This window comes from Arachis duranensis, chromosome 7 (assembly GCF_000817695.3).
Source record: "Arachis duranensis cultivar V14167 chromosome 7, aradu.V14167.gnm2.J7QH, whole genome shotgun sequence".
Classification (NCBI taxonomy): domain Eukaryota; kingdom Viridiplantae; phylum Streptophyta; class Magnoliopsida; order Fabales; family Fabaceae; genus Arachis; species Arachis duranensis.
Genome location: NC_029778.3, coordinates 5,006,776 through 5,023,311, shown reverse-complemented (window position 1 = coordinate 5,023,311; position 16,536 = coordinate 5,006,776). Strand labels below are relative to the sequence as shown.

Sequence of the window (16,536 nt, the reverse complement as noted above, 5' to 3'; positions counted from 1 at the left end):
CAAATGAATCATACTTAGGAGTGTTTGCGATACAGTTTGGATCGATTTTGAGTTAAAAATTCATCTGATTTGAACATTAAATTTATTTGTAATGCGATTTAAATTGGATAAATTAAAAAAAAAAGATTTGATCCGATCTAATTTCAAGTAATAATGACATAACATGTCTCAACAATATCTTAAAAAGCCAACAATAACATAACAATAAAAATAAAATTATAAGTTAATTAAAATAAATAAATAAATAACATTTTGAATATAAAATATTTATTAAATAATAATAATATATAAATAATATAAAAATATATAACAAATTGAACATGTTATAAGTATAATTGTAAATATAATAATAAAATAATAATATTATAGCACATTGTGCAATTTGGATTGAATTAGATTGATTATGAAAAATAAATCCGAAATCCATTCGATCCAACAGTTTGCAAAAAATAGAATCTAATCAAATTCGAATTAGTATAATTTTAATCGATTTTCAGTTTAAATTAGATTGAATGAATAGTTTAATTTAGATCAATTTAAATTTAAACACCCCTAATCATAATCTTGTTCTTACCATCAAAAAAAGGGTTTTGTTAATTAATTGTTACTCAAGGGGTGGAATATGTTTAAACAAAACTAGAAAAGTTTATAGACTATTTAATTTACGTTTATATATCTATGTTAATAACTATTTTGAATAAATATAAAAAATTAATTTTTAATTAGTCAATATTAATTAATTTTTTACTATGAAATTATTTTTTAAGCCTCATTTTTTGAAAGATTTAGAGTTAAGATTAGAATTTAAGATTTAAAATTTAGAATAAAAATAATTTAAAAAAATCACTAATATTATCTATAAAGAATTAACTCCCTACTTAAACTCAAAAAATTTATATACAACTCATGACAAAAGAAAAAAAAAAGAAAAACAAACATACACGTAAAAGAGATAGAAATAAGTGTTATCCGCCACAATTAAACAAATAAATTCTTCCCAAATAATAATAATAATATAAAAATAATGATTGAACAATTGGCTTGTGTTCTTAGGCCTTTATTGCATATGTCTTATTTTGGTTAAGTTGGTGGTTGAGAAGAACTCTTACCAATCACCGACCAATAGAAAACCATCTATTGGTTGCGGAAATCGAGTGAAAACATGCCACATAAATATCACATACTTAAGACAAAAATAAATAAATGAACCAAATATTATATTTCATTTAATTTTATTGTGTGAGTTCTTAAGCCCTCAAGAAATTAATACTTTCGATTCTTTTGCAAAATGCAAATATTTGAGTAACCAAATTTTTTTTTGGGAGGGGTTTAATTTAAGAATTTAAATATTTGATTATATTCTTTTTAAATATTTTATGTTAGAATATATTTAGGATATTATATATTAAAATAATATCTAAATATATATCTTGTATTAATTTTATGTTTATTTAATTTGATATTAAATTGATTTTGTTATTATAATTAAATTTATAAATAGACACTCTTGATTGTATAACAATATATAAAACGATATTTAAATACCAAACTTATTTTTGAAATATTATTATTAATTTTTAAATTTTGTATAAAACAGTTATTTCAATATTTATTGTATTTTATATATTAAGATCACAATCAGGAAAGAAAAGAAGCGTAGAGAGAAAAAGAAAACGCCAACTACCAACTGATTCCTAATTCCACCTACTTCTATTTCACCCCCAATTTCTAGGGTTTCCTTTCTCTTCTTCAATTCCCGCGATTTCTTTCTCTTTCTTCCCTTCATTCCAGGTCCGTCTGCTTCTTCCGATTCTCAATTTCGTTTGCTCGTCTTCAATTAACCCGATTTCGCATATTCATATTTTAAACAGTTCGTTTTTTCCCTCCTTTTTTTTGTGGTTTCGTTGATTATGACTGGTTCCCTAAATTTCTTTTATATGTTGAATTAATTACTTCTGATTTGAGCTTATGTTTCAACCTTTAACTGTGAGATTTGCGTTTTTTTTTTAAATAAAAAGAATAAAAGTTTTTGCTGGTTGCTAACTTGGTATTGCTATCACAGTTGGAGTCAATTGTGATCACATGCAATTTTGGAAATCCCCCTAATAAAGCATGATAATTTAGCAGACAATGCTGTTTATTTGTTGAAATTTTATTGATATTGATCTTATAAAATGGGGAATGAAGAATTCACTTTAATATATGCTTAGTACAACACAAATTTGAGGAAGTTGTGAGTGGAAGAATGTGATTCATTTACATTCCACACAACAATTTTTTGGTCGTTACTAAGTATGAAAGTGAGTTGAAAGTGATTTTCTTGCCTTTGAAGATTGAAAATTTAAACCTTTTATATTCTGAGTTCGTTTTCAATTGTCTCCTCATGTTCCACCTGTTCAAGTAATACAGAGCCGAGTTTAATTACAGCTCATAATGTTTCTGTTTCCTCTCGCGGAGTTTTAATTTGCATTACAAGCTATTTCATTACTTTGTATATGATATATAGGGGCAATGAATTTAACTAAAAAATTTAACTGATTGCAAAGGAGAATGTTAAATCAGAACTGTATATCTTTGTGTGAGGATAAATAGACACATAATTTGTAGATGAAATTTTGCATATACTTATAATGTTATTGGATATCCTTGCTTACACTGTATCTTTTGCCAATTTCCTTCAGTTCATCCACTTCACCATGTCGAGCTTGGAGGAACCGCTTGGTCTTGACAAGTTGCCGAGCATGAATACCATTGATAGGATTCAGAGGTTCTCATCTGGTGCTTGCCGTCCTAGAGAAGATAACTTTGGTATGGGAATCTGCTTTATTGAAGGACGAAGTTGCAGCACATCTAACAGCTGCGAGTGAGTCAAATGTTTCAATTTAAGTTTAGAAACTTAATTGGATTCTAGTCCATGGTATTATTTAGTCATCTCTATACTGTATCCATAACATTAACCCCATCGTATCTTGTTGCAGTGAAGACAATGAAGAGTATACAGCGGAGACTTACCCATGGAAAAGGCACACAAGAGACATTGCTCAATGTCGCACCTTCAGTCAAAAGACTATGACCAAAGGGAGAAACTCAATGAAGTTTGGAATGATTGATGATTCTTTATCTGATTTCCACTCTAGTCCAAGGGGGAATAGCAAAGACATACCACATTCAACACATAAGGTAATTCAAAGGCTGCAGTATTTTTGTAGTTATTTTACTGCTACTAAGGTTGGTTTATAGACATTAGCACTTTACATTTTGATTTATGTATAGATTGTAAACTTTGTGATTTGTATATTTCCATATTTTCCTGACTTGATAATTGGAATATTAAAAATTTTCAAAATGGCATAACGCAGTTTCTGGGTAGCATACCGAGTTATGTGAAGATAGTTGAAGTTGGTCCAAGGGATGGATTACAGAATGAGAAGAACACTGTACCAACGGCTGTAAAGATTGAATTGATTCATAGACTAGCTTCTTGCGGGTTGTCTGTTATTGAGGCTACAAGTTTTGTATCTCCCAAATGGGTACCACAGGTGAAGTAGATTTACTGTTGTTATTGTAACCTGATATTGATGCTTTTAATCGTGATTGTGGTGGTTGATTTTCTCCAGTGTTCACTTATCTGAAGCATCGAATGGTTATTGATACAATATTTTTGAATCACTTACATATAAAATTACAATCCAACCATTTCATTCTGAATTACTTCTATAGATATTATCCTTCCTTTTCTCTCGATCTGTTTTTTAAATCCCTTTTTTTTTCTTGGTCTTTTTTTTTTTTTTTTTCTTTTTTTCTTGGTCTTTACTTTTGTCTTCCAGTTGGCTGATGCAAAGGACGTGATGCAAGGGGTTCACGGCTTGGAAGGCATCAGATTGCCAGTTCTGACTCCTAATTTAAGGGTATGTATTTCTAAAAAAGACATAAAAAATAGGAATATTCATTGAAGATTCACATTCATATTTCTTACTTATCATATTTATAGGGCTTTGACGCTGCTATAGCAGCTGGTGCAAGAGAAGTAGCTGTTTTTGCATCAGCATCTGAATCATTTTCAAAATCAAACATTAACTGTAATATTGAAGAGAGTCTTGTTCGTTACCGGGCTGTTACCCGTGCTGCTAAAGAACTATCGATTCCTGTTCGAGGGTATGTCTCTTATTTTCTTTATTTATCCATAAAAATCACTTAAAAAAATTACAATTCTGTTTGGGTTCTGCCTATTCTGAATTCTAATGGTTTTCTGTGTTGAACAATCATAGATATGTATCTTGTGTTATCGGATGCCCAGTGGAAGGACCAATTCCTCCCTCAAAAGTGGCATATGTTGCTAAAGAACTATATGATATGGGCTGCTTTGAGATCTCCCTTGGTGACACAATTGGTGTCGGCACACCAGGTAAAAAGTTAGATGGATTTTTGTTATCTTTAAAATTTAAACATTTCCTTAGCAGCAATTTTCTTTTGTTTCAATAATAAACTAGATTCTGTCTCCTTTTAGAGTATCTTGTTAAGTAAGACCTTGATAAGAAAAAAATATTCATCTCTTGGCTTACTTAGATTGAGAATGAATATCAAACTTTGTGCTTTCAATTTTCTTAAGAATTGTTATCAGCTCGTTGATAATATGCTTGCATTGATTTCTTTTCATTCTGTGATGTTCAGGAACTGTAGTTCCTATGCTTTTGGCTGTCATGGCTGTTGTTCCGACAGAGAAGCTCGCAGTCCACTTCCATGACACTTATGGCCAGTCCCTTTCGAATATTCTTGTATCGCTCCAAGTAAGTCATCAAACAATTGTTTATACCTTTACTTATTTGATCTGTGTTGCTAGTTTCAACCTAGAGCAATGGAAGATTTTTTTTTTATCACATGCGTTTTAGATTTCCACAAACAAGCTTGAAAACCATTAATGGAAAAAAATATATTAATTTGCATGTTAACAATAGATGGGGATTAGTACGGTGGATTCCTCCATCGCCGGTCTAGGTGGGTGTCCATATGCCAAGGGTGCTTCAGGAAATGTTGCTACTGAAGATGTTGTGTACATGCTGAATGGACTTGGTGTGAAGACCAACACTGATCTCGGAAAGCTCATGTCGGTTGGCGACTTCATCAGCAAGCAATTGGGGCGCCCGTCTGGTTCGAAGACTGCCATCGCCTTGAGCCAAGTCACCGCCGAAGCCTCTAGGATATAAGATTAATATCCGTAACAGCAACCGAGCTCGTCCTATGCAAGGTTGGCTATAGATATAAGATTAATTAATGTACCATAATACAACATTGTTATATTCAAATGCTTAAAGCAGAAACATGTCATTCCACACATTTTTTATGCTACCATATTATACAAATAGAAGAGGAATAAAATGATTACTTCTATTGATTGTCTGAGAAGTAAGAATGAATCAAATAGTGAATTTGATTTTCCAATTGTATGTGCAAACTGAAAATGTGAAGTTTGCTAGTTTCAGTCATTATTGTACTTGTTGCAACACATTTTCATGGTTAATACTAAACTTGACCAGTTTTATTCAGCAAAGAACACAATTTTGGCAGGTTTAATGAACAATGGAAAATAAATCATGCAACTTTTTTTTTCCCTTAAGATGAAAATTTATGAATAAGTGTACGATTAAAATGTGCAAATTGTAGGGAATAAAAATTTCATCATAATTAGCCATTCTATTTTTGTTCTTTAAGGTTTTAAACTAACTATTCGGTAAGTTTGAGGATGATTTTTGTTCCCTTGAAGAAAGTTCAATGTTCCTAAAATGTTCTCTTTTGATTTGAGTTTATAACATTTGTGTTAGACAGCCAATTAGTGCACAATTGGAAGGTTTATAAAAATAAATAAATAAACAAACACTATAATATTTTGAGTTAAAAAAGTAAAGATTTAATCTGACTTTTATTTATTTTTATGAAAGATAAAGTGTTTTTTGTTAAAAAAAAAAAAAGACACTTCGATCCTTAATTTTTTTTATTTTAGGATAATACGATTCTTTTACTAAAAAATTCATTAGATAGTAACGAAAATTAATTTGTGGGAGTTTTATTTGTAATTATTGGATTTTTAAACCCCACAAAGTTCTTTTTAACAATATAATCAATTATGACCACTACTACTACCTTTTTTATTTTCGCCATTATTATTTTTATATCTACTATTTTTATTGTGTAACAATATTTTATTATCATCGTTATTTTCTCTATTGTCATCATCACCAATACAAATATCATCAACATTAATGTTATCTTATTTTATTTTTTGTTCGATGCTATTTTTTTCTTTAAAAGATCGCTGTACAGTAATTACTTTTTTTTCTACGATATCACTTTTAGTAATGGTCTTTCTCCACTTAACCACAATTGATAAAAAAAATTTTCAAAAATAAATTTATTAATAGTCTATAGAAATTTAAAATCCTGATAAATTATAGATAAAATTTTCATAAAATTAATTTTCGTTATTATTTAATAAATTTTTTTAACAAAAAATCATATTATCTTAAAAAAAGTTAAGAGTCAAAGTATTTTTTTTTAAACAAAATAATATCTTATCCTTTGTAAAAATAGAAAAAAATCGAATTAAAGCTTTTTTTTTTGGTTTCCCATGGTATCCCCCAACCCGGCAGGCTAAGGACTAATCCGCCGCGGTACGGAGCTCCATTTAAGGGTTTGCCGCTGGCCAATGGGTTGCTGCATGTACAAGGCGGGATTCGAACCCCCGACACTTGCTTAAGCGGACTAGTGAGCTAACCACTAGACCAACCCAACTTGGTTATCAAATTAAAGCTTTACTCTTAAAAAAATATGAATATTTTTATTGTAATTGAACTAACGGAAAAAAATGTTATCTCCGGTGCAAACCAATTAACCCATCAATGAGTTTATCTAACTAAACTGAACATTATGGACTAACTATTCACCGACAAATTTCTAATGTTATAATCACAATATTTTAGACATAAAATGTGTTATTTTAAAATATACGTCTATGATAAAGAGTGAGTTGCAGTAAGTAATTTTAGTGTTTATTTGGATGTTATTATCTATTTTTTTTTTATTAATATATTTGATAAATTTTTAATAGTAAAAATAAAAATACTAAAACAATATTTAAAAAAAAAATATTTTTTATATAATAAATAAAAAATTTTCAAGTTGTTATTATTATTACAAAAAAAAATTAATAGGCACTTCAGTATCTATTAATAGTAAACACAAACAAAATGGGCATATGAAGCCCAAAAAAGTAAAAACATAGGAAAATTGGAAGGGTGTTGACTTTTGACTTTATAACATAGAGCAAAGAAGGAAGAACACAGTTACTTGCCATGGCAAGCACACACCTGATTTCTCAATCTCCTTCCATTCCCAAAACCTTGAATTTCAACAACTCCTTTTCCAAATCCCCATTTCCCCAAAACCTACTTCTTCCCCTCAAACTCAAAGGATCCCTTGAAGACTTCCCTGGTGGACCCCGCAGAGAAGAAGACCCATTTCAACCACTGTTTCACGAAATCCGATGACGGTTACCTTTACTGTGAGACCGTTAGGGTCCAAGAGATCATGGAATCCGTGAATAGAAGACCCTTCTACTTACTTGTACAGTAAGCCCTAGATTACAAGAAACGTTGAAGATTCTCCAGCATTTGAGCCACCTGGGTTGTGGTGCTGTGCTTGTTAGGAATTAGGACAATCTATACACCTGTGAAGCCCAAACATGGTATGTTGAAATTTAAACCTTAAAAAAAAATGGGCCTATGAAGCCCAAACAACATAAGAAAATTGTAAGGGTGTTGACTTTTGACTTTAAAACATACAGTATCTCTCAGAAGGAAGAACATAGTTACATGCCATGACAAGCACACACCTCATTTCTCAATCTCCTTCCATTCCCAAAACTTCTAAGAAGATTATACTCTTATGATGCCTTGAAAAGATTAATGTAAGCTTCTAGAAACAAAGAAGTGTTATTTGTTATATCATCTAACATTTATCAGCAATTGAAGTATTGAATGGATTCCCCACTGCAAGCTGAGATATTCCATTAAAGGGTTGAAGCTGAAACAATGACATAACAAAAGACACTAAAAGAAAAATAGAAGAATAATAAACAATAGAGTGATCAAAGAAAATCAACACACTTTCACTCTATGCCTTGTATTGCTCTCAGGTTCGTTTATGTCACTAACATAGAGCAAGAAAGTTTGCGAACCACAACAATTTCATGTAAGAAGTGAGCATTCTATAGCTCTTAATTTGAAGAGAATCCACAACAATTGGTTACAGGTCTTGATTTTCACATTGATTGTGAAAGATAGGTAGCCTACTTTGTCAGTAAATGTTGGATTTGTGCTGATTTTGTACAGTTGGACGAAGGTTCATTATGGTAGTTGATTAAAATTTTGTAAATATAATTCAATTTAGTTATTGACTACGAAGCATGGACACTTCGCTAAATTATCGTGTCCGCGTGTCGGACACGGACACGACACTCACCGATACTCGTCTGACACGCGTGTCTGCTGTGTCCAACCGTGTCTTAAAAAAAAAAAAATTTTTTCCGAGCACGCCTGAACACACCTAAATACCATCACATATCATCAATTTATCTAAAAAATATTTTATATTTTATATATATACGTGTCGTGTCATGTAAGATTTTAAAATTCGCGTGTCGGCGTGTTCCGTGTCGTGTCGTATCCCGTGTCCGTGTCAGTATTTGTGCATCATAAATTCTTGACATCTTAAAATTAGCATTTTACCAGTCATTTTAGTCCCGGCATGACGAATCTTTGAGAGATTATTGTTTGGCTGGAATTTTAATCCTTGAGAGATTATGTTGATTTGGTTAATACGAGATTGATTATTTGAGATGTTGTAACAGCGGCTAAATTAATTTGTGATTGGTTGGAATTGATCTTGAGACTTATTGGAAGGATGAAATTTAAATGCCAAACCGTTTTCTTAAAAATCTAATTTCTGAAATAATACAGTAACTTTGAAAACGAACCAGTAAATCGATAGTAAACAAAACTGTATGAGGTTAAATGCTGAATAAACTAGAATAAGTGTAATTTTTATAGTTTAATTTTGAGAGGTTCGTATTAATTGTTAAATTAGTTATGAATTTTTGAAGTTAGACAGCGAAATCTGATTTTTTTGCATTACTTTTAAAAGAGGACAACTTTGAAAGGCTATAACTAATTCTATGATGATTAGAATTGCTTGGGTTGAAGTCTGGGGCGAATATTAGAGTGTCTAGGACTAGCCTAAAAAGTTTCGGAATTATTTGTTAAGTATATAATTTATGGTGAATTTTTTAATTTCGGTCGTCAAATCTGTTTTCTGCAAAATTTTCAAATTAGGCTGCAATTTGTTCGCTTCGCTGCAATTTCTATAAATTAAATTTTGAAATAAAACCAATTTTGAATGAAACTATTATAAACTTAGTTTATTATCATAAAATTTCAGAATTTTTGAAATGTGATACATTGAATAATAAAAACCAGAATTCCGTTTTCTAAATTAGTAACTTGATATGCCTATAACTCCTAATTCTAGATGGATAATGAGTTGTGACCAATTGGAAATGAAAGCTGGGTGTGTCTAGTATGTGTAGACTAAATTTCAGGGCTAACCAAATTTTAAGAAGTGAATTATGGAACTTGAAAGAGGATGTGTTTGCTGAATTTCAAAACAGAACTTTGTAAAAAATTACCCAACCTCCAAGCTACATAACTTTCTTATTAAGAATGGTATTGACTTTGAACTAATTGAAAAGAAACCTAGATAAGTCTAGTTGATGAGTTGAACCATATTAAGTTTTAGGGTTATTAGATTTAATTTAGATTTTATATGAAATTTTGAAATGGGAACATTGCTGTTGTGTTTTTGGTTTTAAAATTGTAGGATAACCACGGTTTTTTCTTTATTCCTTAAGCCAGAATAATCAGAAAATTATGATCTTTAATTTGTTAGAAATCTTAATTCGAGACGGACGTGTAGATATAAAGTTTGCGTGATTCCGAGTTCGTTTGAAATTTTAAAAATAGAATGGAAGTTAGACTGTCGAGACTGTTTTGGTGATAGTCTTGGATTCGTGAGTTAAAGATAAATTTTGATGTTACATGCCTGATTTGGTTTGATGTTTGGTGAACAATGAAAAATTAATCTGGTTCAACTTAAAAGTAATAAATTTAAAAACTTGGAACATGTTGATTTTGATATGGTTTAAGTGACTTTTAAGTTATGAAAAAATTGAAATATATTTCAATGTTAATGATAGATATTCTTAGGAATAAAGAATTTGATTTTGAACATAATCTCTTAAGGATGGCAAAATGTAACGCTCACTTGAGATATTGTGCATGAGGTTCAATGGAGATGGTGATATGTAACACCTGCTTGAGACCTGAAGGATAAGGTTCCGTAGGAATAGTGATACATATCTCTTACTTGAGACCGGAACGATGGTTTCTCTATGAGAATGGCGGTATGCAACGCCAATGCAATCTTGAAATGTTGTTAGGTTGCAATCTTGAAATGTTGTTAGGTTATTGACAATGAGCTTACGACCTGTATAAGAATAGATATTTATTATATCGATGAATTTGTATGAATTGCTTGTGTCTCTTTTATTGTTGTGCTATGTTATCTGAAAATTTTTTTGCTATTTGATTTGTGTGAATTGTTTGTATATTTGTATTATGTACCTTGCTTATACTTGTTGGTTTATAAATGTGATTGAGGCTTGATGATGTAACTGAGAATTGATTAATATAACTGAAAATTGTTTTAAAGTGACGTAATTTGAAAGAAACTACTAAATCATTTAAAGAAGGCTAGAGGATTTCAAAAGTTTAATAAAAGAAATTACTTCTTACAAATAACTAAATAAGGGAATCATGTGCATTTATTCTTTATTTTTAGGGCATTTTCATCTTATGCTGAGAATTTGTAATTTAATTCTCACCCTAAAATTTTCAATTCTTTCAACTACGGATACGAGGGCCTATTAGCAGAGCTGCAGATATATAAAAGAGTTTCACTGCGAGTTAAGTTATTATTATTAGAATTTATTTTTTTCTCGCTTTGTTGTTTGGAATTTTTAATTTCATTGAGAGGAATAGGCTTGTATTTATTGTTCATTTGAGTAACTATAATATATTATATATTTGTATTATATACTTTATTTGTACTTATTGGTTTACAAATGTGATTGAAGACTGATGTAATTGAGGATTGATTAATGTAACTGAAAATTGTTTTAAAGTGACATAATTTAAAAGAAACTACTAAATCATTTAAAGATGACTTAGAGAATTTCAAAGGTTTAATAAAAGAAATTACTGCTGACAAATAAGTAAACTATGTGCATTTATTTGTTACTTTTATGATATTTTCATTTTCTACTAAGAACTTGTGGTTTAATTTTTATCCCAAAAATTTCAACTTTTTTAACTACAGATGTGAGAGTCTATTAGCGGAGCTACAGATGTATAGAATAGTTTAACTGCGAGTTAAGTTATTATTGTTAGAATTTATTTTTCTCTCATTTTGTTATTTGAGATTTTTAATTTCCTTAAAAATGGTAGGCTTGCATTTGTTGTTCATTTAAGTAATGATAATGTATTACTAATAATTATGTGAATAATTGTTGGAGATCTTTAACAAGCGATTTTGAATGAATAAAAATAAAATTTATTAACTTTTTATTTAAATAGAAAACAAATTATCAATGTAAAAAGCTCAATATTAATTTAGTTAACATTACACAAAACTTTAGATGCACAATCATTATTATAATGATACTCGAAATTAGATATTTATATTTTTTTACTAATTAAGTTTTGGCTAAAAAATAGTATAATAAAAAGCTAATATTCAAAAGCATTAAGTGCACAACTATTATTATAATGATACTCGGAATTAGATCTTTACATTTTTTGTTAATTAGGCTTTGGTTAAAAAATAGTATGATAGAAAGCTAATATTCAAAAATTTTTCTGCAACCAGGAGTTGAATCCAAAAGATTATTCTCTTAATGAATTGACCAAAGTGTTATGCTTTATCTGATACCTTGACGTCAAATTTCGTTAAAATTATACAAATATTCATTCTATTATTTTTTTCATCTATTCATTAGGAGTTGAACTCAAAAATTCATTCTCTTAATAAATTGACCAAAATGTTATGCTACTATGAACATTTAAGTTGTTGTGTACCTATCATACACATAATAACTTATTAACTCAGTTTTTGTCTAATGCCTTAATGTCAAATTTATTTAAAATTATACAAATATTCATTGTATTATTCCTTTTTTCAGCCATTCTTCAATTCTAGAAGTGAGTCCTGGACCAAAACCTTAAATGCACAATCATTTTTATAATGATACTCGATATTAAATCTTTGCATTTTTTGCTAATTAGACTTTGGCTAAAAAATAGTATGATAGAAAATTAATAATCAAACATTTTTCGCAGCCAAGAATTGAACCCAAAAATTCATTCTTTTCATAAATTGAGCAAAGTGTTATGTTATTGTGGACATTTAAGTTGGGGTTAAGTATGATTTTGGCCCTTAACGTAGATGTTAAAAATTTATTTTGTCCCCAACCTTTTTTTTGCTACAAAATGGTTCCAAAGATTTCAGTTTGTTTTAAATCGTTCTTTTTGTCAAATTTTAAATTTTTCTTCCAAAAATACCCCTAACTTAAAATAAAAACACAAAACGTTGAATAAGGGGGGAAGGGATTCAATTCACACTAGTTCAGTATAGGGAAGGGAAGAGGGGACAGAAGAGGGGGAAGGGAAGGTGGGGAAGGGAAGGGGAAGGGCCACCACCGCTGCTTCTCGCCGCCGCCGCCGCCGTCGCTCCTCCTCTCCCTTTCGCGCTAACTCCAGAGCCACATCGACCTTCTCCCTTCCTTCTCTCCTTCCCTGTCTCGGACCTCCTCGAACCAGAACTCACCTCCGGCGAAGAGCTGTCACAACACTCCTATTGTCCACCATTGGGGAGGCATCTATGGCCTTTAGTGACGAAGAATCTGAAGAAGGTAGTTGGTCTGAGACTGATACGACGCTGGTGGCAAGGGAGGAGGAAGAGGCAGACGATGGCGGCGGCGGCGATTGCGGAATCTCGGCAGTGGATTTGGGCTGGTTTCCGCGGACAACTTGAGCCCACGGAGAACCTGTTCCACGCTTTTGATTCCATTGAAGAAGAAGACGATGTTGTTTCACTTCTATTTCTTCTGTTTTTGTTTCTGATTTCATTGAAGAAGAAGAAGAATGTTTTCTATTTTTTATTTTCATAATTTAGGTTATTATTTTTGGTTTGACTCTAGATTAGTTTAGTTGGATGCTGATTTTCTGTTAGTGGATTTTAGGAAATGGTTATTGTTGTTGGTTTGATTCTGGATTTCTTTTGCTTCTGATTCTGCTTCTGGTTTTGCTTTGTTGTTGCTCTAATTTCATTATCCATTGTTGTTGTTGGTGTTGTTCTTCTAGTTGTTGTTGTTGTTTCACTGCTTCTGCTTTTTGCTTCTACATTCTGCTTCTGCTTCTGCCTGCTTCTGTTCTGCATTTTGAGGAAGAAGGGGGAAGGACATTTTTGTTCGAAGGACGATTTAAAAAAATTGAAACCTTTGGGACCATTTTGTAGCAAAAAAATGACCGGGGACGAAAAAAATTTCCAACCCCTACCTTAGGGACCAAAATCCTACTAACCCTAATTTACTAATTAATTTTTGTCTAAGGTTCTTTAGTACTTTTCTTTCCTTTTCTTTTCTTTCATCTTCTTTTCTTTTCTATCATTCCATAATATAATTTATCTTCGCATTATTCTCTCGCCTTTCCCTAAGTGTCTTATGAAAAAGAATTATAAAGTACTTTAATTAAGTATGTGTTTTCTAAAGCTTTTAAGATTACTCTGCTTGCTTGCTTTATCATTAATAATACACATTATGATATTCTTACAAGATAATATTTTTGATAAATACTAATTATAATAATAATTTATTTTAATATAAATAAATAATTTTAAAGAAATATTTAAAAAAAACAACCCTGATCTTTTACAAAATACCCATTTTTACCTCTTCAAAAATAAATTTTAAATACTATTCTTTCTCTTATATCAAAACCGAAACCCTTAGCCTTTTTCTTTCAAAATATTACTTATATTTTAATCCGTTCTCGAGTTTCTCAGTTACCGATTCCTCGTAACTTTTAATTTAATCTCTCGACTATCAAATCTCACCAAATTTATATTTTATTCTCAACGATATTCCAGCCCAAAATTTACCAAAACACCCCAGCTGACCGTTTATATATAGCCAAACCAACAAATCACAAGCAACAACAATAATTCAACATAAACTCATTCAAACTCAAATAATAAGCAACCAAATCAACATTCACTTGTCAAATTCACATTTAATTATTATAAAGTTATCAAACTCTACCTCCGTACGAAATCAAAATACTCAAAACTCCGGAGAAGCTTTTCGACCGAGTTGGTGAAGAAGAAATCATCAGAAATCGTCTGTGCCCCTAGAACTCCAATTGGACAAATTCAAGGGGAAGAGGAACTACGTTACCGTCAACTACTACCGGACAAAAATAACGCCAATGTATAAAGGAAAAAGATACGAACAGTTTTATTGGATTAGATTTTTTTTATTAGAGTTACAAATCTCAAGAAATCGAAGCCAGAAGGCTTATGTTTTCATGAAGTCCACGCCCTCTCTCTTGGTTTTCTTTCTTTTCTTTCTTCAAATGTTTTGGCTGAATAAAGATAAAATAATGATGATAATTAGTGAGTTTATGAATATGTGTCATGGTCATAAAATAGGAGGATCATGTGTGTATATGGACCAAGTGTAAGGATAATATTTTGGGTATTTAGGCTTTGTACTTTGTGTAGAGAAGTAATGGAGGTTAAAATGTACATAAAACGTGATGGAAATTAAGTAAAAAATATAACTATGTGTATCGGTAATGTTTCTAGATATGTCAAAAGATTATTTATGTTTAACATGTAAGCTTCTTTTTTGTGTACGTTTAGGTTGACTTAGAATGAAATAAATATAATACTCTAATTACAAAAACTTTTCATCTTATTCATTTGTTAAATTATGATATTTTCAATGAAAACAAAATATCATTTACTGTCAAAAATGTGGGTTGTTACAATAGATACTAACATTCAAAAAATTTCCAGCAGCCAAGAGTCGAACCCAAAAATTCATTCATTCTCTTAATGAATTGGCCAAAGTTTTATGCTACTACGGACATTTAAGTTATTATGTACTTAACTTACAAATAATAATTTATTAACTTAGTTTTTGTCTGATGCTTTGACGTTAAATTTATACAAGTATTCATTGTATTATTCTTTTTTTACCCATTCTTCAATTCTAAAAGTGAGTTCTGAACTAAAGTCTTAGATGTACAATTATTATTATAATGATACTCAGAATTAGATGTTTTCTTGTTAGTTAGGCTTTGGCTAAAAAATAGTATGATAAAAGGCTAATATTAAAAAAATTTTCATAACCAAAAGTTAAACTTAAAAATTTATTTTCTTAATGAATTGACCAAATTGTTACGCTACTACAGACATTTAAGTTGTCGTGTACTTATTTTATAAATAGTAATTTATTAACTTAGTTTTTTGCTGATGCCTTTACGTCAGATTTGGTTAAAATTGTACAAGTATTCATTGTATTATCCTTTTTTTCACCGATTCGTCATTTCTAAAAGTAACATTTTCTAGAGCCGAACCCAGAAATTCATTCACTCTCTTAATGAATTGACCAAAGTTTTATGCTACTGCGGACATTTAAGTTGTTGTGTATTTAACTTACAAATAATAATTTATTAACTTAGTTTTTGTCTGATGCCTTAACGTTAAATTTATGCCTTGACGTTAAATTTAGTAAAATTTATATAAGTATTCATTGTATTATTCTTTTTTTTTTACCCATTTCTCAATTCTAGAAGTTAGTTCTGAACCAAAATTTTAGATGCACAATTATTATTATTATAATAATACTTAGGATTAGATATTTTCTTGCTAATTTGGTTTGACTAAAAAATAGTATGATAGAAGACTAATATTCAAAAGGTTTTCATAACCAAGAGTTAAATCCGAAAATTCATTTTCTTAATGAATTGACCAAATAGTTATGGTACTACACACATTTAAGTTGTTGTGTACTTATTTTATAAATAATAATTTATTAACTTAGATTTTGGCTGATCCCTTCGACGTCAGATTTGGTTAAAATTATACAAGTATTCATTGTATCATCTTTTTTTCACCCATTCGTCATTTATAAAAGTTACATTTTCTACTAATTAGGCTTTGACAAAAAAAAAGTATGATAAAAGACTAATTTTCATAAAATTTTCGGCAGTCAGGAGTCGAATCCGAAAATTCATTCACTCTCTTAATGAATTGACCAAAGTTTTATGCTACTGCAGACATTTAAGTTATTGTGTACTTAACTTACAA

The 16,536-nt window shown here is 30.2% G+C and overlaps 1 protein-coding gene across 1 annotated transcript; it reads left to right on the top strand.

Moving 5' to 3' along the window:
* Positions 1 to 1,646: 1,646 nt before the first annotated feature.
* On the top strand, positions 1,647 to 5,393 carry LOC107496658 (hydroxymethylglutaryl-CoA lyase, mitochondrial). The gene is made up of 9 exons (XM_016117964.3): positions 1,647 to 1,791; positions 2,682 to 2,863; positions 2,979 to 3,180; positions 3,360 to 3,539; positions 3,828 to 3,908; positions 3,992 to 4,155; positions 4,269 to 4,405; positions 4,672 to 4,787; positions 4,956 to 5,393. The coding sequence occupies exons 2-9, from the start codon at positions 2,697 to 2,699 to the stop codon at positions 5,202 to 5,204; spliced, it is 1,296 nt and encodes a 431-aa protein (XP_015973450.1). The 5' UTR covers positions 1,647 to 1,791; positions 2,682 to 2,696; the 3' UTR covers positions 5,205 to 5,393.
* The last annotated feature ends 11,143 nt before the right edge of the window (positions 5,394 to 16,536 follow it).

Coding starts and splice junctions, on each gene's coding strand:
- LOC107496658 (XM_016117964.3), top strand. CDS start 2,697: ATGTCGAGCTTGGAGGAACCGCTTGGTCTTGACAAGTTGCCGAGCATG. Junction 4,406..4,671: donor AATTGGTGTCGGCACACCAG/GTAAAAAGTTAG, acceptor TGTGATGTTCAG/GAACTGTAGTTCCTATGCTT. Junction 4,788..4,955: donor ATATTCTTGTATCGCTCCAA/GTAAGTCATCAA, acceptor TGTTAACAATAG/ATGGGGATTAGTACGGTGGA.